This window comes from Channa argus, chromosome 7 (assembly GCF_033026475.1).
Source record: "Channa argus isolate prfri chromosome 7, Channa argus male v1.0, whole genome shotgun sequence".
In the NCBI taxonomy this organism is placed as follows: domain Eukaryota; kingdom Metazoa; phylum Chordata; class Actinopteri; order Anabantiformes; family Channidae; genus Channa; species Channa argus.
The window spans coordinates 14,500,099-14,526,624 of NC_090203.1; the positions used below are offsets into that span (position 1 = coordinate 14,500,099).

The 26,526-nt window shown below is 39.4% G+C and overlaps 1 protein-coding gene across 3 annotated transcripts in view; it reads left to right on the forward strand.

Moving 5' to 3' along the window:
* aplp1 (amyloid beta (A4) precursor-like protein 1) overlaps positions 1-25,606 on the forward strand; it is a 30,235-nt gene extending 4,629 nt beyond the window's left edge. Inside the window, exons 2-17 of one of the 3 annotated variants that reach the window (XM_067510300.1) lie at positions 14,426-14,605; positions 15,453-15,582; positions 16,690-16,802; positions 17,252-17,442; positions 17,529-17,824; positions 19,060-19,187; positions 20,411-20,485; positions 20,620-20,778; positions 20,940-21,068; positions 21,153-21,252; positions 21,344-21,511; positions 21,657-21,677; positions 21,769-21,824; positions 21,999-22,067; positions 22,224-22,367; positions 22,705-25,606. In XM_067510300.1, the coding sequence (XP_067366401.1) occupies positions 14,426-14,605; positions 15,453-15,582; positions 16,690-16,802; positions 17,252-17,442; positions 17,529-17,824; positions 19,060-19,187; positions 20,411-20,485; positions 20,620-20,778; positions 20,940-21,068; positions 21,153-21,252; positions 21,344-21,511; positions 21,657-21,677; positions 21,769-21,824; positions 21,999-22,067; positions 22,224-22,367; positions 22,705-22,806 (2,061 nt within the window). In that variant the 3' untranslated portion in view covers positions 22,807-25,606. The remainder of the gene's footprint in view (positions 1-14,425; positions 14,606-15,452; positions 15,583-16,689; positions 16,803-17,251; positions 17,443-17,528; positions 17,825-19,059; positions 19,188-20,410; positions 20,486-20,619; positions 20,779-20,939; positions 21,069-21,152; positions 21,253-21,343; positions 21,512-21,656; positions 21,678-21,768; positions 21,825-21,998; positions 22,068-22,223; positions 22,368-22,704) is intronic. The other 2 variants (XM_067510301.1, XM_067510302.1) reach the window with 2 other exon arrangements.
* Positions 25,607-26,526: the final 920 nt, after the last annotated feature.

Genomic DNA, 26,526 nt, shown 5'->3' on the forward strand with positions numbered 1-26,526 from the left:
TTTCTTAAATATTTAAGAAAGTATTATGGGTCTGAGTTGAAACGCCAGGGAGTCATCACTTTATGTCATCTCCATACCCTGTCAGGCAAACACTGGTGCACTGAATTTGGTATGTTAATTTCTTTAGCTTTCAAGAGTGTTTTTTCTAGGTTACATGTAATCAAGCAATAACATCAAAAGATGTTCTATTTAATTCAGATGTCATAGATTTATATTCAATCTATAAGTACACGTTTTGAATTATTGAAGTAAAAATATTATTACTTGTGCCTGTGTAAAAGATGAAGTCCAGATGGGACTGAGGTTTTCACCTTCTGTGTGCTTAGGCATCCTGATCAATTCAGCTTGGGTTTGGTCTCTGGAGTCTTGCAGAGCAGAGATATCAGGGCAGCCCAAGGTCTTCACACACCATATGAGTCCCTCACTAAGCTTGGAATGGGTTGGATTTCTGCAGAAAAGTTTATGACCACAGGAAAGCAGGATGTTTAGTCCTGCTGCAGCCATTGGGAGGTTTTATAGAAGCCCCCCTTGAAAACATCTGCAGTTGGGTGATAACACTTGTCCTCCATGTTCAGAAGGGAAATGAGACAGCAGAGTTAAAAAGATTGAGAGCTGCTGGAGAGAGAGAGGGGATTGCCCTGGCACAGTGGATGATTGGAGAAAACACAGAGTGTGAGAGTGAAGGAGGAGACAGAGTGTAAGTGATGTAGAGCATGTAGAATATTATGTGCGTTGCAGGGTGAAGAGCATGCTAATGGAGGAGCTCTACCCTGTTGGGCAGGAAGGCAGAGAGAGCCATCTCTGTCGTGCACATGTATTCACAGGTGGCCTTGAAAAGAGACGAGGGGAGGACAAAGGCAGGAAAAGCCCTGTGGCCGGAGTGGAGCACTGAGCTGTATGAAAGCAGCAAATCTAATTTCCGGCCCTGGTTGCAGGGTTTTAGAGAGTGTAGGGTTTTTGGGTCCGCGGAGTGTGATCAAGCTAGTTTTAGTTTTCTATAATAGACAGGAAGATGTTCTAGAGGGAAATTGATGTATATTTTAGTAGGTAGTTATTGCTCTGCCATTTGTATCACTGACTACAAATCACATAGCTGCATCCGAAGGACTAAAAGCTTATTTCTAACATATTAATCTAAATGTATTAAAGGTACCATTGTACTGACGGGCAGAAATCCCTCAATAGCACAATAATTAGGTCATACACTTCCACCCACAGATAAGTGGCAGTGAATAGGTGCATACTGCAAACTTTCTGCTTTATAAAGATGCCACGGTGCAGAGACTGCATCAATTATTGAAGACTATACAAAGGTCTGAGGTTCGGCCTGTTGACAGGGCCTTGGCATTTGTCACGCACCCTCTCAACACTCTAACACCAGGCCTCCATAATTATGCTACCTGGTTTTAATGTAGCCCCCCCCCCACACTTTCTCTCTCTCTCTGCCCCAGACGCTTCTATTTTCCCTCCCCACATCCCAGAGGCACTTCTCAGCCCTCCTCTGCTCCATCTCTTAGAACTGCTTTTCCATCTGCCTCAGCAGTTCTGTGGCCAGTGACATCTTTTCACTTTTCTTGCATATACTGTGATTGCTCTTGAAAAATGTATGCGCCAAGCTCACCCTAGGCTTTTTTTTATCTTTTCTGCTTCTCTTACTTGTTCTCAATATTCTTGATGTTTTTACAGATCTGACCCCGCCTTTTTTTTTTTTTTTTGCATCTGCTCATTTTGTTTTCCCCACACTTCCCTAATGTCCCATGAGATATTACTACAGTAAAAACAAGCACGGTTTTAGGCCTTTGTTTGTCCTAATGTTATATTTAGCTTTGAAAACCCCTTTAACCTATAGACTGCTCTTCAGAACTTGTTGCTATAAACCTTAGAATATTGTACGTGTAAATATTAATAATATGTTTTTTAGCATATTTTATTTCACTTTGCAACAGGGAGTGGATAATCTCCCAAATATGGAAACAAAAATCACTACTAACAGTTGTTTATTTGCCAGTACTAATGTGTTTCAGAATGGAATTTGTTGTGGAGGATACATTTCCAGTAAAGGAGTTTTAAACATAACCTCACTTCTCTAGAGACCAAATGTTCCCACAGCATTTGACTCTGTGCTCAACATTCAGCCACTCCAGCAAATATTTTACAAAGACCTGCAGTTGACTATGCCCATATTTTATGCACTGTACACAGATAGTGTGCTTACTACACAGCTATGGGTGATGAAGAGACTCTGGTGTCTCTGTGGCTGCTGTTCATTATCAACAAGATTCAGCCCATGATGGATAGTATTGAAATGAAATAATATTTCATTCTTATTTCAACCCAGGGTCATTGTGTTCACCAAGCTAAACTGAGTAAGTTACAAACAAATACTCACCTAAATTATCTCACAATTTGGATACTTCTAGCTTTAACTAGGAAAAATTTTAATAAAACTATAAGGCATATATGTTGTGTTCAGGACCCAGCGAGAGGTCTGTTCTTACAGGTTGTTTCAATGATTAAACCATTTCCCTTCATTTGGACAGTCTGTGAAGACATTATGGCCTGAGGAAATTAGAGAACACTAATATTTAATCTGCTGAGTGGTTCTGCAGCACAGACTGTGCAGGCAGCACACATTATCTCACCACCATAGTGGCCCCAGTCTAAAATACACTGAGACGACTAAAGCAAGACAGGACTTGTCAGCAAGACGTGATTGCTTTTAATACACTAAAGTCATAGACAACTATTTCAGACCTTCAAGATTAATAGGGTTGCATGTTTCTTACAGTGAGTAGATATTTGGACCACCTATTTGTTTAAAGGATGACTTCACCAAATTTCAACTTGTTCTCTATAGCTTTAGTTTAGGGTGCAAATGTACAACCCCAATTCCAAAAACACTGGGAAGTTGTATAAAACGTAAATAAAAACAATCCAATGATTTGCAAATCTCATCGACCCAAATTTTATTCACAATAGAACACAAACAACGTATCAGATGTTGAAACTGAGACATTTTACCATTTTACCAAACATTGGAAAATATTAGTTCTGTTTATTATTCTGTAGCATCCCCTCTTCTTTAAACATCTGTGAGGAGACCAGTTGCTGGAGTTTTAAGAGAAGAATGTTGTCCCATTGTTGTTTGATGCAGGATTCTAGCTACTCAACAGTCCTGGTCCTTTGTTTTCTGATTTTTCATTTTATGATGCACCAAATGTCTCCTATTGGTGAAAGGTCCTGACTGCAGGCAGGCCAGTTCAGCACCCAGACTCCTTTCCTGTGATGCTATGCCATGCAATTGTGATGGATGCAGTATGTGGTTTAGCATTGTCTTGATGAAATATGCAAGGTCTTCCCTGAAAGAGACATTGTCTGGATGAGAGCATATGTTGCTCTAAAACCTCTATGTACTTTTCAGCATTGATGGGGCCTTTCCAGATGTGTAAGCTGCCCATACCATAGGCACTAATGCACCTCCACACCATCAGAGATGCAGGCTTTTGAACTGATAACAAGCTGGATGGTCCCTCTCCTCTTTAGGCCACAGGAGACGGTGTCCATGGTTTCCAAAAGGAAAATTTTAAACTTTGATTCATCTGACCACAGAACAGTTTTCCATTTTGCCTCAGAACATTTGTATTTGTATTATCAATGCCACTCAGTTTCTTAACTTTTAACCCTGCTGGCTAAGGGTCAGATGCCACTAGTGCAGTTTTACTATCAGTGGTCACATTTACCACATAATTAGGAATTCATTTGATAAACGTTTTTGTAGTATTTAGTGTAATTTTTCTAGTATTTGCATCATTTTTAGCACCTGTAAGACATATTCCAACTACATATGGGACAACTAAGTAGGGTCCTACACTATATTGCCAAAAGTATTCGCTCACCTGCCTTTAGACCCATATGAAATTTAGTGACATCCCATTCTTAATCCATACGGTTTAATATGACGTCGGCCCACCCTTTGCAGCTATAACAGCTTAAACTCTTCTGGGAAGGCTTTCCACAAGGTTTAGGAGTGTGTTTATGAAATACATAATACCCAGTGCTCGCAGTCTTCGCTCTAATTCATCCCAAAGGTGTTCTATCAGGTTGAGGTCAGAACTCTGTGCAGGCCAGTCAAGTTCTTCCACACCAAACTCACTCATCCATGTCTTTATGGACCTTGCTTTGTGCACCTGAATTCATATATTTGGATGGGTGAGCGAATACTTTTGGCAATATTGTGTATGTGTAAACAACCAGCAGGCAATGATAAGCAAAGTTAACTGACCATTGAGCCATCAGCAACCCACCGTAGATACAAAGCTGAACCAAACATATGGGGACGCTTTCATGTGAGAGAGGCAGACGGATAACAAACAGCAGTGTGAGTGAGAGAGAAGTGAGTGACATGCTTGATATTCTGTGGGGAGCCAGTTGCTACGGTAACAGGGAAGGTAGCTGGCTCCTGTGGGTGGTGTTACCTTGACAACAATCCTTAGTGGCCAAGTGATGCTGAGAGGGAGAATGTAGAGGAGAGGGCTTAAGAAAAGTGTGTTTACGCATTTGATGGGAACAAGTGAGGCAGATGAAGACGATGACAAGTGAGTGGAAGCTGATGTAAAACACGGTAGTGTGACACCATACGCACTGCACACTGATTCATCACGTTTGTCCTTAGGAGACCCTTGGTTTTTTTTGCTGTCTAGTGTGGCAAGCTGGTCCCGCTGGACCCAGCTTTAAGTGTGTACCCTGCTGTTCATTAACAGAGCACTTCATTATCATAAACAGTAGGCCAAATATGCTGTGTAGGGCATCATACTCTAAGAGAGACCCCTCAGCACGTCCTTTCAGTTAGATGGGGTCAGAGTAGCTGTGCAGGGCTCTTTTATTAGAAATGGTCTTCACTCTGACCTATCTCTGAGAGCTAAAGACCAATTTGTTCCCACTGTGGTGATACCACATGCCTCAGAATTCAAGCAAAGAACCAACATGGTATGAAAATAACTTAAATGCTATGGGTTCTTTGCCACTAATATGAACAGCAGTTATTGCTTTTAGCTTTCTGGGAACACCCTCGCAACCTCAACAAACATATGATAATAATATGAATAAATACACACAGTTAAACACCACTCAACCCCCCATCTCACATTCTCTTTGTGAGGCTCACAAAATCAAGATATATGTATTCTATAAGATGCATCTGCTAGACAGGATCCCAGGGGAGCGGGCACGATGTAATCAGGATGTGCATAAATAAGAGAGAGGGAAATGACATATGACTTTTTTAACCCACATTAATATAATCCCTTTATGTGTTTAAGACATCCTCCAAGGCACTTTGATATTACTTTTTGACCTCCAGTCTTATCTGTAAAATAATTTCAATGTAATGGCCTCTGTCTGAGGACATGAAAATTATCTTACTTTGACTCCATGGTGGATTATCAGTTTTAGAGATCCAGCTCAAAGCCACTGATTTGAGTGCTGGATCAGCTCAGATGCCAACAATTTAACTTGTGCTCTTGTTCTGTAGGAATCTCACACTGTGTGTGACATGTCAGTGCATTTTCGTCATAAACATATAAATGAGATTTTTAACTATGTGGGATAACAGCCAATAATAGCTTGCAGTAAATAATTATCCTTAATACATAATAATTGGGCCTATTACGTGCATTACATTTTAGCTATGACAATGCACAACTTGCACTTGCTAATAGAATTTTGAACCTCTGAGTCCAAGATGTGACTCAAACCTTTTGAATATACGTAGTGTATAAATACAGATTTGGTGAGTTTGTTTGCATTGTGTCAGTCTCAATGTGAAGCAGAAAATCCCCGATTCAGTGGCAATTGTGTTGACATTAGGATGCTTCAGATGGACCTGCAGTGCTCAAATCTCTGCTAAGCTGTTGATTCCTTCAATCCCCTGAAGTAGCTCTTCAGCTTGAAATCACATCTGCAGGCTCACAGTGTTTGGCATTAATATGCTGGCATTCCCATGTTGTGTTGCTTAACTGTGAAGGAGGTTCAGCAGTGTTATGTAACAGCAGAAATTAATCAACAATGCTACCAGAAGATAAAACGATCTCATTTTGGCTGTGTGAAGAAGCTGAATCTCAGAGGCATTTAACATTTCCCAACCCTTTTTTTGTTTGTTTGTGTGTTTGTTTGATTTATAAAATATAATTAAGCTGTTGTCTGTCTCCTACATATTTGCAGGAAGTGATGGCATTGAGAGGGTGGTGAAAATGACCAACTAGTTTTGTCTTTTCTAGATAGGCAGAATGCACAGTGTGCCATCATTGTGATGTGTGACTCAGAAGAAGAAGCATTTGTTGAAATGTGGGTGGAACAGAGAGGCAGACATGTGTATAGGTTCAGCCTACTCAATGCAGCAAGCATCAAAGTCACCTGTCAAATTCTGAACATAGCTTGATATCAGGTTTCCACAGAACAGGGAACAGAACCTGGAGTTTTATATCTGTGGGTGTTTCCTGTTTTGTGCTACAGTTTGCAAAGGACATTTTTGCAAGTTTTACAAGAATCTAAAAAAGAAACACTGGTACAGTAACACTGCTATAGGAATATGCCTCAACAAAGGAAATAAAACTGAGGTGTTCAAGTGTAATATAAAGAGAAAATGTATATGGTAACGTGATATTTATCATCACGTTACCATAAGTCATGTGGATCCTAGCTTTGAAGTAACGCCTAACGGTTCTTGTGCACAAGCAGCTTCTGTTGAGTCCCATGGTGCTACTGTATATCTGGATCCTTGAGGGGCATGTGATTCCAGGAGGAGACAGAATCTTTTACAGGGGATGGAAAACAGTCATGACTCTTTCCCAGTCCCCAGCTGCAGCAGTGTGTAGATTGGTTGGTAGGAACACAGCAAGCAAAAATGTTGAAAATGAATATGCCTCATTAGTGTTGTACCAACAATCATGAAATGGTTGGCAATGGGAGCTTCCAGATATATAAAGTGTCTTGCGGTGATGCCATCTGACATGTCCTCTATTTTAAGCTATACTTGAAATTAAATCAAATATTGGGAGCTGGGTTTGGCTGCTGTTTCAGACCTAGATGAACCCTGGTGATTATAGGGCCATCTGCTCCCAGTGTGCCCAGCTGGAGGCTGGACCGCTGTAATCTGGACTGATGAAACCTTACTTAGATGAGGCTGTGATGTTTGTACAATTCTGCAATTCCAGCCCGTGTTATAAAGGCTGGTTTTCATGGATGGAAATGAACTATTTAATATAATATTCAATTAGTAACTTTACAGTTTTGTGTGGTGTACAGTAGGCAGTCAAAAGACTATACATAAAACACAATGGAATATTTCCCATTCTGGCCATCAGTCTTTTCTGAATAGGAAATGAATGGCTTCAATTAGCCATTAGTCAAAGATTTAAAATAATGAATGTTGTGTACAGAGCTAACCTGCTTTATCCTCCTTTGTCCCCTCTTCTACATAAGCGTCTGGCAGACTAATGCTACAAGGCTGTCTAATAACTACATGCCACGCAAGGAAGAGAGCTGATGGAGCCTATGAATAATTGAGCAACATGATTACAATGATGAATGCTCCCAAATCTATCTGGCCATTTAACACTGGCCTGAGGAGAGAGGCCAAGCAGCAGCATGTCAGGCATTGTGTGAAAGCTGCTAAGGAGGGTGAGGAAGACAAGGGGGATATCAATGGATAGTGTGGCTGAGATGGAGAGAGCTCAGCCTTGAAAGGAGGAGGAGGAAGAGGAAGGGGAATATAAAGAAAGAGTGAAGGAGGGGCCATCAGAGCAGGAAGACACCCACTATTCAACCATCTGTGCTGCAGAGAAGCACAAAGACATGATCAGGAAGAGCCATTTGTGTGTGTGCGTGTGTGCATGTGTGTGTGAATCCTGCATCTATGAGACCTATTTGTATGTGGGTGTGTTCCCTACATGGGTAATGGCAGCTTGTGTACCAGTCTACAGCAGTATACTAATCACGTTACAAATTGCATAATTTGCGCAGTATCAATCTTAATGCAGGTAAAGTAATAGAAATTACTTTCTTAATCGCTTGCATCATCAGTTTACCACAATGGGATTATTTGAAAATGTGATGACTCAAACTGAATAAACTGTAGCACTTGTAGTATAATGAACAAATGTAAACTGTACATGTACATACATCTGTTTGTGCCCGGAGCTTCTCTCTGATTCTTCTACTATGTCACATCCCAGCGTAATAGTTGTCAAAGCAAAACCCAGATAAACAAACACATCCAAGTGCCTTTGTCTTTGTGATTTATGCCTGTTTAATTACATTGTCACTACTTGGTCTATTTTGGTTAGATGGGGTATCCCTAATCTCAGTTGTTAGGTGAAGATTAGCACCTCAGGGGTGTGATCATCACATGTGAAGCACGCTCTGCACAATGTATCTCTGAACAAATGCACGTCATAGCTATTTTCAAGAGTAAGTGGATTCTTAAAACGCTTGAAATAAGTTTGTAACAAATTAGTTCACTCTTGCAGTTTGCTGGTTCATGTTTTAGAATTAGTATTTTCAAATATGGTTGCTTTGGATCCAGTGTCCAATTTATTCATTTTTCCTTCCCTTTCCATTGCAATTAAATTATTTAAAATGCGTTTGGCTTAACAAAAGGTAAGCAGGCAACCAATCCTAACCACTCTAGCAGGCACAGGTAAACGCATGTCACATTTACATTTAGTCATTTAGCAGACGCTTTTATCCAAAGCGACTTACAAGTGAAAAATCTAAAAAAATCTAAGGCAGGGAGAAAACATGGAAGTCCTATCAGAAAAGTGTTTACCTTTCATGAGATGCAAGTGCAAGAAAGAGCAGAAATGAAGTTTTATTTATTTAATTGTTTATCTATCTATTTATTTATTTATTTTAGATAGAATAAATTTAAGTGCATAGGAAGGTGCATCACATGATGACGCCAGCATCCCCAACCATGACATGATGTATCTTCAGATTCTGCTGACAAGGCTGCTCAGATCTGTCTTTGGCCGATAGTAGTCACTCGAAAAAAGATTGCATGTTATTTCAGCAACTGGGTCTTCAATGACAAGCAAGAAGTGTTGACTAATGAGACTGTCCATCAGGAATGTTCACTTCTTTTCCAAGAAGAATTTTAGTACTGCTTAGCTCATCAATGCTAATGTGAACTTAGATAACCAGACCCAAAGACTCAACTGGGATATTCTTTTTTGACCACATGATACATTAAAATGTATTTGGATTTCTCTTAAATATTTTTATAACAATCCAATGTATTGCTTTTTAAAAAACAGATTAATCGACCATTCATATAATCAAGTGAATCAAAGTAACTATGGCTGCAGCTATATACATGAGATGATATGTTACCTCCAGTACAGCAGCACTGAAAGAGTCTACATCTCATTGAAGTGTTTGAAGCATTTAAGGCATTTTGCTCCAATGTACAGTCTGGCAGCAATTTGTAAATGGTGACAAATGATGGGTGGGTTCCTCCCCTCCGCCTCTTCTGCTCTGGCTTTGCTGCCAGGGCCAGGAGATTGCATCATTATAGAGGATGAAGTCATTCTGCAACATAAGGGTGGAACAGGTGCTGAAAATTTAATTAGAACAGGGTGGAACAAGCTGGAGGAACATTTAAATGTACCACCCTGGCCCAAATTCAGCACTGACTGAAAGAAAAATCCATGTCATAAAATCATATTTGTCAAGGCTATTTTGCAGCATAATTTCCCCGACAAGAGCAATATCTGTGAAAATATTATCAAACATTTTCATATCTGCACCAGCTGTTCCACGTCTGGTCCAGTGAACAGTGTGTTCTTATCTCAGTGGGATCACTTAGTTTCCTTGTGATGCTTACTGCCATGGAAACTGTGGAGCGACAGCTGATTTACAATGTTTAGCGGCACAGCAGCTAATATAGAGAAGCAAACCAAAGAAAAATAAAATATTAAGGTAACTAGTGGAGTTAAAAACCTAGTGAAAAGGTAGTACGTCATCGATGTTTTGGAGTATAAATATATTAACAGAGTTTTATTAGGCTTGTTTAGCTTTATTAGCACTAGAACACCATATGTGGGACACAGGTTGGTTGAATGGCACTGCCTTACCAAGCTCTGAACCCTCACCTCCCCCATGCTCACTGACTGTACTGTACGGAGATGTGTCAGTAAACTACAGTATTTCCTTCCTGAGCCAACAGGGAGAGCAGCACACCAACCTGTCTGGAAAAGAAGCATAATTGTCGACAGATTGTGAAGAATAACATGAAGCCAACTGGATCAGTGTGCCTCAGTTCCTGATGGTGACTGGTAGTTTTCCGAGGGACACTGCCATAAACACACCACAGCAATTTTAACTACATAGTCTAACTGGCAATAAAATGGCAATGGCATACTGCCAATATACTAAAAGTCTTTGACTGCATGTTTTTCAGTCCAAAATGGAACTGCAGCTATAATTTGTAAGTATATAACATGGGCAAAACAGCTTTATCAAGGCAAATGACTGGGACTTGTTCAGTGTAGCAGAATCTATTTTTAGCAGTGAATGAAAGCATAATCCTTCACAACAGACGACTATTGTCTGTGTCTTTTTAATCCGTATTTAATGAACACAGCAGTGCGTACTAAAGATGTCAAAGCACTGTAGGAAGAGCAGGTCTTATACATAGATTTTTTAATGCTATGTATGAGTATTATGTTTTAGTTAAATTAGGAACAATTTAAAAAAAAACGCAAAGCATATTTTCAAAGGATTCCTATAGTTACACAATGGATTAATTAAAGAGAACAATATACCAATTTCAAAGATGGCACTTAGTCAGTGGTTTAGCTGGAATTAGTCAAAAATGATTTGTAGCACCAGGGTCTTCTACCCCATTTGGTGGCCCACTGTATATCTGCACTGATGTTTTCCCCCTGCAGGCCAGTCCATGAGCCAAGCCCCCAGGATGGGTTAAAGTAATAAGAAGCAAACAGTTTGTTAGGCCTACCTGGGTTTAATGACATAAAGCCAGTTTGCTAAAAAAAAAAAAAAAAAAAAAGCATTCTGACTATTTATTGTAAATTACATACATAGCTTCAGATTACATTCCCTGCTTGCTTGTCCACTCAAATATAAAACCTTCCTGGACATGACAAACGTCATCATGTACACTTATGCTTAGATAAAGAACCAGTTTACCACTTAAACAATATTATCCCTTTCCAGATCCTCTTCAGGTCCCTGTCCTGTTGTTAAGAGAACCCTGCAAACTACTTACTTAGGCAGATATGTCCAGTTTTGGATTAAAGTTAGTTTGGAGAAATATCTGTGATATTTTATTTAGGGCTTAAGAATATTCGATACAAAATAGTGCAGTTATTTGATTACTTGAGCATAATTTGACAAATATGTTTAGATGTACTATATTTTTATTTGCTTAAGGTTCTGTATAACTAAATGCCATCAAACAGAGTAAATTAAACTTTTATGTTCTAGAAGCAAGTACAATAAATAATAAATCAGACTTGAGCCGTAGCTGCCATGCCTGGGTCCAAGCACCATCTTACCAGATGTTTCCCACAACCCCTGGTATTCTATCAACTGATTTCCCAAGTTGAAGTTTATTTTTACCAAAAAGAAGTCTGCAAACTGACAAATTCACATCACAAATACTGTAAATAAAAAACGTCAAATACCACAAAATACATTTCTATCCAGCAGGCTGAGCTTCCTGGAGGCACTCTCACCATTTTTGGGTAAGAAATATAAAGGATTGACGCACATGATGACAGTTCCTATTATTGTTGGGAATACAGTGGCACTGTACAATGAAACGCCTACAAATGTGGCATTTACACAGCACAAGAGTGGATCTATTTGATGTCAGCCCCTGATGTTTATGTGATGCCAGCACTGTGGGTGTCTGGTAGGCAAGGGGTGATTTTAGTCCAAAGTCAGTCAAAAACAGGCAGGACAGTTTGTGCTGACACAGAGAAACAGACCAAAATAATGTAAATCTTAAAGCAATGTTTTTTATTAAGGGTTAACACAAGCGGGAGAGCCAATCTGATCCCAGATCAGACTGGTGTGTTGGCTTGCCGTGCAGGAGGTCAGGGCCTCAGGCTTCTGATGGACTGCTATTGATTGGGGCAATGTGGTGATACAGTTGCAGTCGCTCAGCATTGATTTTCTGCAAGTGCAGTAGTGAAGAGCGGGCAGAATGAGAGAGCCAGACCAGGGGGAGCTGCCAGGTTATCTTCTCAAATATCCGGAAGTATTTTTTCATTTCTTTTTTTTTTTTTGAAGCACTGACCTTCCCCGAGTCAAAGAGATATGTCTATTTAGACATTAGCTCAGCAGATACACTAGACAGACCTTTACAGTAGTGTTTTCCTGTGCTCATCCAACAGTACATATAACCACCAAAAACATCCAATTCAGCATCTGCAATAACTAAATCCGTTTTTTGGGAGACTGTACCATTTCATGCCGTAAGGCTAGAAGTAAAAGTTTTTTGTGAATTCATTGCAAACTGCCAATCAGCACTTTTCCAAAGCAGTGGGTTGAAAAGGTTTTCCATGCCATCTTATCAGCCCTTGTTTCCAACTATTTAACTGTTGGGTGAATATTAACCTGCACAGACTTGGAGCTTGTTTGAGATGGGTAATCCATCACAGTGGACAGTAAGTGCCAAAATTGTATAATGGCCTGCAAAACACCAATGTTTTAGAGAGCAGTAATGCAAGGAAAGAGTCATTTTGTAGCATTCAAAACATGTTTAGCATTTAAAGCAGAGAAATTAAAGCTATTATACATAATAATGCCTTTAGAAAATATGTAAAACTCTGTATGGTGTTTAAAGCCCATGAGTCTGAAATTGGTAGAAAAAAGATTATGTTGACGGAAAAATGACAGCTCTGCTAATTGTTATTGTACTAAATGACATTCACACAATGAAAGATTTAATGGTTAATAGTGTCCTTTAAGATATAAAACATGCATTTATGGTCTATCTTAAAACTTCTGCTGTGCTTTAGAAATGGTCAGCAGTACTAAAAAATAGATTAGTAATTTGTAAGAATTCTGTTAAGACATGCAAAAACTCAGACTCCTCTTAGTTTAATTATAATGCACAGACTGCTCAGGGATAATTAAATTTATTGTACATTTACTAAAAATGCTTTATATATTTATTTAATTTGGTATGAATTTTAATTAGGACTTCAAACACTTGAGCTCCAGTTGGCCAAAGCAGGGCTTTCTTTTGATCAAGCGTCACTCTCCCGTATTTTTTTCTTCCCTGTCTCTTCCCTTTGGGCAACTTCCTTCTAATTGGCTGTGCGTCGCTCGTCTTGTCTGTCGTCAGTAGGTCTCTCTCAGTCTGTCAGTGCAGATGAAAGGATATGAGCTGTACATAGGCTGCAGAGTGCGGGATGCCTTTTTGAGGAGTTTCAGTAAATATTATTGCAAATTCTCAGCCGTGACTGTTACTGTCAAATGATGCACTAAGAGGCCCACATCTTGTACTTACGCTTCTCGATGCACCGTTCTGTGTGCATGTCTTTGGTAAACAACTCATTTTTGAAACAGAGATGACTCAGACATCCAGTGGAACATGATTACTTTTGCAGTTTCTCGTGATGCTTGAGGGCTTGCTTCACTTCTGGCATGTTTTTGAGAAAAAAGTTTTGTCTTCTAAGACGAGTAAAGACTTTGTTTGTGCTGTGTTTAGAAACCCTAACCTCTCCTCTTTTGTATACCTCCTCTGTTTCCATGCGGTGTGTGTTAAAGTACTAAAGTGGCAGATGGGTCAATGAGCTTGTATTAACACCTGACTCCCAGCCCTAGCTGCTGTTTGTTCCTCTGCGTGGTGTCCCCTGGGCCCCTCCAAGGCAGAGGCAACCTATCCCACAATCAATAACAATGTCCTAAAAGGCGGCTGGAGAAGACAAAGGGAGTGGGAGAAAGGGGACATCCTTTTAAATACTCTTAGATATTTTTGCTATACACCTTCCTCTCTCAGTACTGTCAGCACTGTCAGCAAACATTGAGCATAGGCCTCGAGTTGATAGGTCAGGCTTTTTTATTGTATCTTCTTGTCAATCAATTCAGGATTATTTCAACCGGAAGTCTTCTGTGATTTTTAGGTTTGGTTGCAGTGTGCTCTCAATTCTGTTGTGCATTAGCTTCCCCTTCCCTCAACATTCTCCCTTCTGTGCTTCAATCTTTCACTTACTCTTGGTCTTACATCCTGGCTTACAATTTATTCTAATGTTGTATAGTACCTGAGTGCATTTAGGAATTTTCTGTGGTCTACTCACCCTGGATCAGCTTCAAACACAATATTACCTGAGACTGTGTTTGTATTGACTTCTCTTCACCTCTCTCTCCTCTCCCCACCTCTTCCTCTGCACTCTAGGCTTTGGCAATGACTGATGTGAACGGGCCAGGCCCCCAGGCGGCAGAGCCACAGATTGCCATGTTTTGTGGCCGTCAGCTCCTGCACATGAATCTACAGACTGGCCAGTGGGAGCCGGATCCTCAGGGCCGCCAGGGCTGCTTCAAAGAGCCCAGTGAAATCCTGTCCTACTGTCAGGAGGTATGGTCCTGGTCCTTGAAAAGGGAAATTAGATAAACTTTAATACTAGTAATAAACACCAGTCTGGATCAATACTTCTAACAGCAGCTGGTATTGTCTTACACCTATCCTATCAAATCTATATATTTATTTATATATAGTGAAGAGATGGTGCTCTGTTGGAATATTTCGATATTTCACTTGTCCCACCATCCAAATATCCTCCTGTTGCTATACTTAACACCTACAATTACACAATTATACATATATTCTCCACATACTCATCCCTTAGCAATATCTATTTGAAGTGCAGAAGTAAAAGGAAATCAGGCGCCATCTGGAGGCCAAAAAAGACAACGCAGCTACATAGAAGAGCACCCATAAGCCTGAATTGACTGTAATGCGATTAGCAAGCAAATTATGTTGCTGTGATGGCTTTTACAAAAAAGCCTTCCTTTCTGCTTGACATTTTTAAAGAAAGCACATTAGCCCAATTTCTGAGCCAGCTACATTTCCCTGCTATTCAACCTCCGTATGAGTTTGTGCTTTAAATTATGGCTGAGATTTAAAATTAAATTGAAATTGGAAAAATTGAAAAACATGAAAGTTTGTAAAAGTGATTTAGTAAGCCAGGTCTAATGTGGCTTAGGCAAAGGCCTTACACTGCCTAATAGAAGTAGCAGCATGTTGCACAACTTTTCCCCCTCATTCTCCCCTGCTACATTTATTCTATCCCTCCCAACCAATCCCCAAACGTTTTCTATTACCACTTCTTCCCCCATTTCCTATTGTCCTTCTACTACTGTACAATCTCTATTCCACCCATCCTTTTATGTGTGTCATCCTCTGCATGTACCTGTACATCCAGATGTACCCAGCGCTTCCAATCTCCCATATAGAGGAGTCAAAAAGACCTGTCACCATCCCTTCCTGGTGTAAGAAAGGTTGGGGCCACTGCCAGACACATCCCTTCATAGTCCTGCCCTACCGCTGTCTAGGTAAGAACAACACACCTCACTTCCATCAAATTTTCACAAGAATACACATGAAAAATGCATTGTTGACTACTTAAGTTCAACATTTTAAGAAATAACTAACTTATTGGAAGATGTTAGAAAATTAATAAATCAAGTGTAAACATGCTTTATTTTTATTGGTTTGTTTAGTGATCAATCTTCTTATCTAACACCTTATCTAACAGTCAGCAACTAAGCCATTAAAATAATTTCAAATCATACCATTAATTTGAATATTATGAGATGGTATAAAGGGTAATAGGAGTAAAAGATTTTTGTAATACTGTTTGATTGTATTGTGTTTAAAGTGATTCATTTGAAATAGCAAAAGTAAGCAGATATTTAAATATGTCATACATTGCATAAAATATCAATTTTGTTGCCAAGCAAGTTCAAACATGCGCAAATAATGTTCAATTCAGCGAATTGAGCATTTTTAGATTTTATTTCAGTAACATCCAGAGCTTTACCTTATACCCACATTACGTTCTCTCCCAGTGCCACAGCTAGCCTCTAATGGTGTTACTTATTCAGGATGTGCAGTTTAATACACACCACACACCACTGGGGGGATCGAAAGGCTCACAACAGATGAGTGAGTGAGTGAGCGAATGAATGAGTAATGAGCAGTGAGTCACTCTGGAGTCAGAGCACTGTACGGAGGCCCTAGCTTCTCCGTATTCTACTGTGTGGCCTTTGTATGAGTAAACGCTTTCATTTACAGCTTGTAGTACAGCGGCTTTAATATTGCTGTATGAACAACAGATTTTTAATAAATATAAAATAAAGACTTCAAACTCTTTACACTTCATGTGCGCTTATGATCTCTACTCTAAAATAAATGTCTTACAATTATTGAAGTGCTTTACATTTTCACTTTATGTGCTTGACTTGTTGCTGTAGCTGCAGTTTGTCCAGATAACATATTTATTCATATACTTTTTATATCCTTATTAAAGCATATTCAAGTTTCATGTTCAGACACAGCAATGAGCTCAAGATAAATCCACTTTGATTTTTAAACACTCCCGACCTCCCCATCAGTTTCACCTTACACTGACATCATCTTTTCTTGCTCACTTTCTGCAGAGGGCGAGTACGTGAGTGAGGCCCTTCTGGTGCCCGACCGATGTCGTTTCCTTCACCACGAGCAGATGGATATTTGTGAGAGTCATGTGTACTGGCACAACATTGCTAAGGAGGTGAGAATGGCATAAAATGGCAGTTGATTAATGTTTAAATAAATAGTACAGTAAATACTTTGACTTTGACTAAACACAGCCACATTAAATCCTTAGGGGGGGTTTGTATGTGATTTTCCACTGGTACATGTTCTAGTTCAGATTTAAAATGTCATGTGCAGCAGGCCTTAACAGCAATAGCAGACTGGAATTAACAGGTATGCATAGTGCTGATTTCTGTAGTAACGTCATACATCACTACATCAGCAAGAAAGGTGGCAGGGGTGTAACTGTCCCACATATCACCACCTGTCATCACTTTATATTCCAAACGAGCAAACTCAGACCCATGTATAGTTATTTATGTTTTGTGCCACTTTTAACTTAAGAAATAATAATTTTAACCTCACATTGTGTTTTTTATTCATTTTTATTTTTTTATTTTGTGGATCTGGTTGTCTCCTTCTCAGGAATGCACTGCAGACAATCTGGAGCTTCATAGCTATGGGATGCTGTTGCCATGTGGAGATCAGTACCGGGGAGTCGAGTATGTATGCTGCCCAGGCCGAGGAAGTTCCAGCGGCAAAGGGGAGGGAGAGGACAGGGATGTTCCTGCTGGTACTCAGACATTCACATCCCAGACCAGTGGAAAAAAATCAGTGTAAGACGTCAATCCATTCAGCTTGACCACACACAGATGTTTGAGGCTTTGAAGCAATGACTTGAATGTTCCTTTTTTTTTCTTAGCACCAAAGTGACAGCCCCCACCCCAAGCCCCTCTCCTGAAACTGATGTGGATGAGGCTGATATGGAAGAGGAGGATGATGAAGTGGTGGAAGAAGAGGAAGAGGAAGAGGCAGAAGAAGAAGCTGATGAGGAGGAAGGAGAAGAGGACGAAGAAGAGGCAATAGCTGTGAAAGATCCAGAGGAGTATGACTACCCTATTGACTCAGGTCCTTATCAGACATCAGACTATCTGGACTCCTTCTACTATGAAAAAAACCAGAAACCCACAACCTCAGCACCTCTGAAGGGAGAAACCTGTGAGTGTTTGGTCTGTTGTTCCTGTTGTAGGAAAAGCCTGTTTCACATACGCTCCACAGTTAGGAGAATTCAGCCTCTGTCCTCTGGCCTTTCACACATGTAACACACAGCGGGAAATCGCCCGAGTAATAAAGCAATGATAATGATAATGATAATGCAATAATAATCTGTTCCTGCAGATGCAGCACTCTAAAATTGCTCACTGGTATGTGATAGGGCCTTTCCCAATTTGTGTCAGGACCCTGGCAGTTCCCCGTCTGCCCTTTGGATCCCTTGTGATGACAAACCGTAGTGCATGCAGCGCCGGCTTGTTAACACCCCTAAGAACCCTCTGTCCGAGCTTGTTACAGTGCTGTATTTGCAGGTGAGCAGGTTTATTTTACCACAGAAGCAGTGTAATAATAGTTAAGCAAGTGGGGCTTTTAAAGCAGCAAAGCTTTTATCTGATACAGTAGGCTGACTGATCACTACACATTCAAGTGGTCACATGTCCTCTGTGAATTTTACACACAGTTTAGCCGTTTGCGTTCGCTTTTTTCAAGGACAACATACATGTGTCAGTCATCAGGCCCTAAAGATTATTACACTATATTAGCTGTCTACAGTTTTTTCATTATTAAATTAGGATTTTCAACATTTGCACTGGGGGAGTAAGACTCTGCCAAGTTCCAATATTCAGTGTGGCAGAGGTCCCAGATTCTCATATTCTCAAAAGACGTCATAATAAAGTAGAGTCAGCTACCCATAAACTGAACGACAAGGTGTCTGCCCTTGGCATTCTGTAACTGGGTTTGTAATTGGCAGATCATGGGGCATGATAAATGAAAAAACAGAAACAGTGTTTCTAACTGGCTTTATAAAAGAGCATGTTCATGACAAAAGATGCACAGTTCCCCCTTTAAAAATCAGAAGTTCAGTTAGAGAGGCAACGTTGACAGTAAAGTGACCTTGACCAATGTGCACATGAACTTTAGAATGATTGAACTTGGGGTGGTACAGTGGTAGAGCCCGTTGATACTTTTGTGAAGAGTGGTGAAAGTTTGGTATGTTGCGATGTTGAAAGCATTATTGAATCCTTCTGCCTTTTCATATATTTTCTTTTTTCTGTTTTTAAGATAGGCGTTATCCCCTAATTCAAATATAAATACTATAAAACATGTCCCTATTTCTCTAGCTGCAGTGTTTGAGCAGGGCTATGGTTTGAATGACTCTCTTTTCTGTCTTTTCCATCTAGTGACTACATCTCGGCCCACAGACGGAGTTGATGTTTACTTTGAAAAGCCAGTGGATGACACTGAGCATGCAAACTTCCTGCGTGCCAAAACAGACCTAGAAGAGCGCAGGATGAAGCGCATTAATGAGGTGAATTTCACGGGGCTAAGAACAGGCTAATAGCTTTTTTGGCTGCCATGTCAGACTTCTTGCAGGTGATTAATTAATCTGGCATAAGACTCACTGATCCATTACTCTCAGCCCATAATCTAATTATCAAAATGACCGGTACAGGTTTCAACTGCATTCAGGCAAATAAAGGAAAAAGAAAAACTACCACAAATGCTGTTAAATGCAGCATAAGACTCTGGAATTATAACCTTTTATTGACCGATGTTGAAGTTATTGCTAAACTATTATTGCAATTTGCAGTGGTTGCAGATGGAAGCTTATCAGACTGAACATCTGACTATGTTTGCATGTTTGTGGGTTGGGCATATATCTGAACTCACAATCTCAAGAGTGCTGATATACATTGTCAAGATTTTCGATTTGGCTTTTGTCTGTGGTATTGTACACCACAAATACAATGTTTTCATCATTACCATCAAGCAATCGAATTCAGCTGAATTCGAATTCAGTTCAACGTGCCCCACAAATGTATACAGTTGTGTATAATGTACTTCCAAAACCAGCTTTTAAATCTTAAAAGGAAAACTATTATTTAGTAAATAAGACATTAATGTCTAATAGGTTTATTTTTGTACACATAACATTCCTCATACTTGCTTTGGCTTTGTTATCACATTTACATTCTTTGGACAATAAGCTTTTGTGCTTTGAGTTTGATGAGAAGATGGATACCACTTTGTCTAATAAGTGTCCATTAAATAAGAGGCTAAATAATGTTGGTTAAACACACAAGCTATAACATTTTATGTTATACAGGTGCTGGTTGATGGATTTTGTTACTTTTAAATAGTTTCTGACATTTATGCAAGATAAGCCATCTGTAGCTTAACCGACATACATGATGTGGTAGTGATCTTCTTATCTAACTAATGGCAAGAAAACAAAAAGAGCTTGTTTTTAAATGTTGTACTTTTGCTTAACGGCAAATGTTTTCAAAACCAAACTTTGAAGAACATTGGCGACTCTGCCTATGGTACCAGCTTGATTAACAGGCGGAGTGGGTTGTATTGATGCTAGGAGATTTGAGGTATAACCCTATTATCTTCTCCAGCTCTACAGGTGTGTACCCAAAGCACACTGCATACCTATGTGTGTATCTAGTTTACACAGGCTCTACTGCTGACTAGTAAATGTGATACTTTTACAATAATAAACCAATTTTGGTTCTTACCCTTGGACAGATCATGAAGGAATGGGCAGAGGCAGACAACCAGTCAAAAAATCTGCCAAAGTCAGACCGACAGGCCCTCAATGAGGTAAATTGATGTTGTCAACCTGCTCAATCAACATCAGTTGATAGCTCTCCTCTGTAAATGTTCCAGTTTAAGAGACTAAATTTACATTTGCTTTACTCAGCCTCCAATGTACCTCCTTGTCTTTTCACTCCCAGCACTTCCAGTCTGTGCTACAGACTCTGGAGGAGCAGGTTGCTGGTGAGAGGCAGAGACTCGTGGAGACCCATCTTGCCAGAGTTGAGGCCATTCTTAACAACAACCGCCGTGTGGCCCTGGAGAACTACCTTACTGCCGTACAGTCTGACCCCCCTCATGTGAGTCTATCATATAAAAAGGCAGAAAATACACACAAATTACATCTGAATCTGCCAACAGTCACAGATCTGCCACAGGTTATATCATTGTAATAAACAGTACCTTAAATTCAATGTCTGTCACTTCCTAACTCTTTCCTCTTTTCAACTTTGACCTCCAGCTGGAGCGTGTGTTGCAGGCTCTGAAACGTTACATGGCTGCGGAGCAGAAGGACCGCAGACACACACTTAGGCATTACCAGCATATTGTGGCCGTTGACCCTCAAAAGGCCGAACAGATGAAATTCCAGGTGTGTATCCAAAACAGTGTGACCCCTTTGCTTCAGAAATGCATTAAAGCAAGCTTAAGCAGAATAAATGTTTATATTTTGCAGGTGTACACACATCTGCATGTGATTGAGGAAAGAATGAACCAGAGCCTTGCACTGCTCTACAAGGATCCTACCTTGGCTGAGGAGCTGCACAACGATATCCGTAAGTGAAACTACAGTTGCTCATCATTGTACTGGGTTTAAAGATCAGTATTGATTCACTTTTTTTTTTTTTTGATATGTAATACCTGTAGAGGAACTGGTCAAGGCAGAACGAGGGGATATTAGCGAGCTCATGACCACCTCTTTCTCTGAGACTCACACTACTGAGGAGCTTCTGCCAGCTGAGAGTGAGGAGGAGAAGGATGATGAAGAAGAAGAGGAGCGAGCCTTTCAGAACAGGCCTTATCCTCCCCGTATTGGTAGGCATCCACATAGCACAGACACCCACAAAGTAAACATCCTGAAGTCTGTTTTAATTTTATAAGTGGCATCAAAGATGATGAGCTACATGTCACAGGCTGCTGTTGTTAATTATGCTGTCTTTTGCCCTTTTTGTCTCAAAAGAACCACAATCTAATAAGAAAGGTGAGTATTTTGTGTCAATAAATTGTTTAATATTACTTTTACTTTTTGCTGATGGTTAAATATGTTATGTCCTGTTTGTCTCCAACTTCAGCATCTGCAGATGATGGATATGATTATAGTACATCTGAGAGAGGCCCTACATATGAGGTAGGACGATAATCATTTCAACTAATCTAAACGGGTGGTTGTTTTTCAAGCAGATCCCATCCCAGTTATGTAGGCAGTATGCTTAGATGCAAAATATGGACAGTATGTTTTCATATTCAGGTTTTCTGTGTCCAAATAATTTCATTTAATCGCACGCACACATTCTCATCTTAGATCAACACCACAGTGGACCTCAAGCAGGTAGTCAACAAGCCTGTCGTTGAGATTCTGAGAGATGAACTGGTAAGGGGTGACTACAAGCATCATAACGCTAGTGTTAAAAATCGATATTTAATTGTTTGAAGAAATAAGCATGAATTTAGCGATACCTATTTTATTTTCCCATACATGCCTAAAATGTTAAGTGTTCACATATTGCACATGTGTTTCTCACCATAGCAACCTGATGCCTTGGAGACGTTTAACCGTGGCGCCATGGTGGGGCTTCTGGTGGTGGCAGTGGCCATTGCCATGGTGATGGTAATCAGCCTTCTCCTAGTGCGCAGGAAGCCATATGGGACTATCAGTCATGGCATCGTAGAGGTATGACTCCAGATGGGCCTTTGACTTAAGCTGAAAGGGCCACACGTATGGTGTTACACAGAAAGTTCATCTGAAAAACACTGAATACACAAACATTATAACTTACTTAAAGATTTTTAAAACCATAAGTTTTTAGATTAATTTCTGCAATAACTTTTACCAGCTTCAATCGACTTCCATTTAAACCTGCTGGTCACAGCTGCCATCCAACTCCACCATTACCACTGCAATATTTCTTTTTCGATAAAGAATTTATTTGCGTCTCAGGTAACAGTGTGGTCTTTTTTTGTGAATTTACCTTTAGTGCGTAATAATCTGAGCTTTGTGTTTCTCGCAGCAGGTCGACCCCATGCTGACACCAGAGGAACGACAGCTCAACAAAATGCAAAATCATGGCTATGAAAACCCCACCTACAAATTCTTTGAACAGATGAACTGAGGTACTGGGGATGCCAGCAAGTCAAACCTGACCACTTGTTTTGTCCCCACCCCTCCCCCTTTCTTACACTGGTCTCCCAAATTCTCCAGGATAGCCCAGGGTTTATGATGTGTTGCAAATATAGGTAACTGAATAAGTATGGGATACCACGTAAAACTCATTGTAAATGACCAACAACAACCTATCATCATCACCAGAATGTGAATAATGACATGATACAAGCTCACATCACCTACTGTAATCTAATATTCTTCCGGGTTAGACTCTGTTCTCTCCATTAGCAGTGCCACAGAATTTCATAATCCTAAAAAAATCACCTCATAGACAGAAAAACCATTCCAGTGGCATGACTTGACCTATTGCTCCTCTCTAGAAACTGAAGTTGAATGGTGCAAAATGCTTTATAGTATTTATTTTTCAGTAGTGTTAAGTAGTGTCTTTGTTTAGACTGTACCACAGTTAGATGTAAAGTATCTGTGCAGATGAGTGTGAGTGACAGGCTAGTCAAATTACAGTGTAACTGTCCAACCAACTCAGTGATAAAAGGGCCGTTACCAACTAGTTGTAAAACTGCCCTTACCTTCATCAGCTACTGTAACGTTGGATTATACCTCTAATAATAGGATGTGTAAACATTAAGTGCACAATTGGAGGTGTTTATCTGTGTGTGTGACATTAAGGCTTTAGTTTAAAGAAGGCAACAAAGACCACACTAGTCGATACAGAACCTTATGCTTGTGGTACAAAAAACATCATGTTTTTGATCTGTGAGGATCTGCTCTCAATATTATTATTTGGCAAAACATACCAAATATTCCGTTTAGCTAGTTTAGTAATAGAATGAGTTTATTTTATTTGTACTGCTCCCTGCCGGACTGTAAAACTGAATAATCAGAAGTCCATTGTTTTAATGAAAGCATGACAACTCGGTGTATGATGCTGCTGTATTTATTTGTGTCGTTCCTGTCATTGCTTTTAAAAAGTCAGAAATGTCACAGTTCAAAATGGACACTGTAAATAAGTAAGAAAAACATACTATTAGATGTAGACATTTCTATGATTATTTTCATCGATATAATGGATTAATACATAAAAATAGTACATTGTGCTATACATGGCTGATTGAAAACGGACTGTTGTAAAAACCAGCACAAGACAACGACACAGTAACTTCTTTCTGAATGTATTTAAGGTAGATGTTGAGATTCCATCTTCGTTTCAGTAACACACCATTCCCCTAGTAGACCTCAATAGGAGTAGTAAAATTCAGCACATCCAGCAGACAGACCTTCTTATCACTTCCTGTAGCAGCCTGTTCATTTACACATTTGGCAGATGTGTATCAGTGCAGATGAGTTTAAAGTTTAGGTGCGTTAAACTGCACCATACAGCCAAGTGTAAAGAGGCTGCAGCTATAGTAATGTGTAGAGTCATCGTCTGTAAGTCCTTAAAACGAACAGCTACCGGGCATGGCGGTCAGGAAGGCGTATTGTACAGCATTAAATGATAGCACTCCATAGATGCTACATTTAAGTTGCGCTCTTCATAAATAGATTTTCACTGAATGACTCATTGTAGTTTGTCATATTTATGATCAACATAGTATCTTGTATAGGTAAGTTAAAAAGGGGTTGCCCCCTTTTTCTGACTAATTGGTAAATGCTTACTATGTCAGGTTGATTTCTTTTACCTTTAATTCAATCAGACCATCTTGGTTGGTAAGGTCACGTCGTGGGATGTTTTCGTTAACTATTTGCGCTAGTAGAGAGAATCCATACCAAAATTTGTTAATATTTTATTTATTTTAGAAGTGGTGCAAGTTTTTTTGTTTGTCATGTTGATTGTTTACACATGCATTTGTTCATTTAAAGAAAAATTATTTAGCTTTTTGGTTTGGGTTTTTGTTTTTTTTTGCAAATGTGTCTGACAATTGGAATTTCTGTTTATCATTATGCAAGCTAATTGCAGGTTACTTGCATTCTGACAAGTGCAGAGAAGGCAAAGCCCATGTATAATTTGTACAGCTACATTGAATGAAAACGTTGTATGTTCACAGTTTCAAGTCAGTCGATCTTGTAATGATACTACTGAAACCATAGATGAGAATAAGCTTGCCTGTGTTACCCAAACCACTGAAGGTTTCCTACCAGCATTTAGCAGAATTAGAATGGTGTATACTGTAGTTAATTCAAATCACATTTGTACGTCCTCTGTCAAATACTAGATTTCTTTGTTGGTCCGCCCCCTTTCCTTCCCAACAAATATAAACAATGTTATTGAGAATTTAATTGCTGCATTATTGCCTTTTACAATGCTGTGTTTTGGATGTAATTATTCTGTATTTTTTATTTATATGTAATAATCAGTTCAATCCAGGGTCATGCTTTTCATCTGTAATGTAATTTTAGAAGCTTGTGTGAGAAAACATTGGCAACTTTCTATCGTTTAGAAATGTGACACATAGACAGACAAATGGCCTCAGCCTAATTGACAAGGAGTGGCACTAAGCACAAGTAGAACCAAATTATTTCATTTGTGTACAGGTTGCTAAATGTTCGACATTGATTCTGTCTATCTGATTTCAATTATAGTGCATTGATTCTAGGATACTGATAGCTTAATTGAGGGAGCGGTTCTTCATTTTCATTCAGAATGTTAACCAAAGACATGCTCCACAAATAAGCAGACAGATATTCTAATTTGGCAAAATGTTCTCTGTTGTGTAACTGTATTTGCAAGCAATCCGATAAATTAAAACTGGTCAAGCTAATCATAGTGTAATAAACCTAATGACCCATAATATACTGTGTCTTTTTGGCCTTTTTTTTCTTCATATGATATTTCTGTTTCCACGAAGACTAACATCACCATTTCATGATTCATTTGACCTTCACTCAGAACATGCAGAAGGTTGTAATGTACATGATGTAACTTTTTAATAAACCCTATGATGTAAAAGCCACAGCCAAGAGGGGAAACCATCAGGCTTACTCACACTGGAAAATCTCTCCAGTTTAATTTCTGTTGAAAAAGAAACCTAAGGTGCAGTTAAAAACACACGTTTCTCATATATTATAAAATCATTGGTATATTAGTATACAATATAAAATTAATTACAATCAATTATTGGTTTCATTACAAAAGATTGCCTCAGTGCACAGGTTGTGAATAGCTATATTGAAAGTATTATGCTATTCATAGAAGTTTGAAATTTCCATGCGTGTAACAAACACTGACATAATGTAATTCATTTGATAGTAAAACTTTCTTCAAGATAGAAATCTTAACCAAGACTAAGATATGGTTTTCTCTCGCTTCTCAGAAAGGAGTTTCAGTGACTCCATAAGCCACGATGTCTCACTTCACTTCCTATGTAAGGAAAAGCTACTAATATGTTGCACTTCACCCCCTTAACCTCAAAAAAATGCAACATAGGTTTCATTGTCATTCAGGTTTTAATTGGCATATATTGGTGCCCAGACCATTTACATCAGCATTCTAAAAGCGATCATGATACATGTCAAGTGGACAAGCATCAGAGATATTCAGCACTTACAATTTGACCCATGATAATCTCTAAGTCATTGTAACTGTAAGTAACTATTCAGAAGTTTCCTTTGAACCTCCTATTGTGTGATGAGTAATGTCACACTATAACTGTGGTGCATGTGTTAATTTCCTTTCACATCTAAGCAAAGGACTATCATAGTCTAAACATCG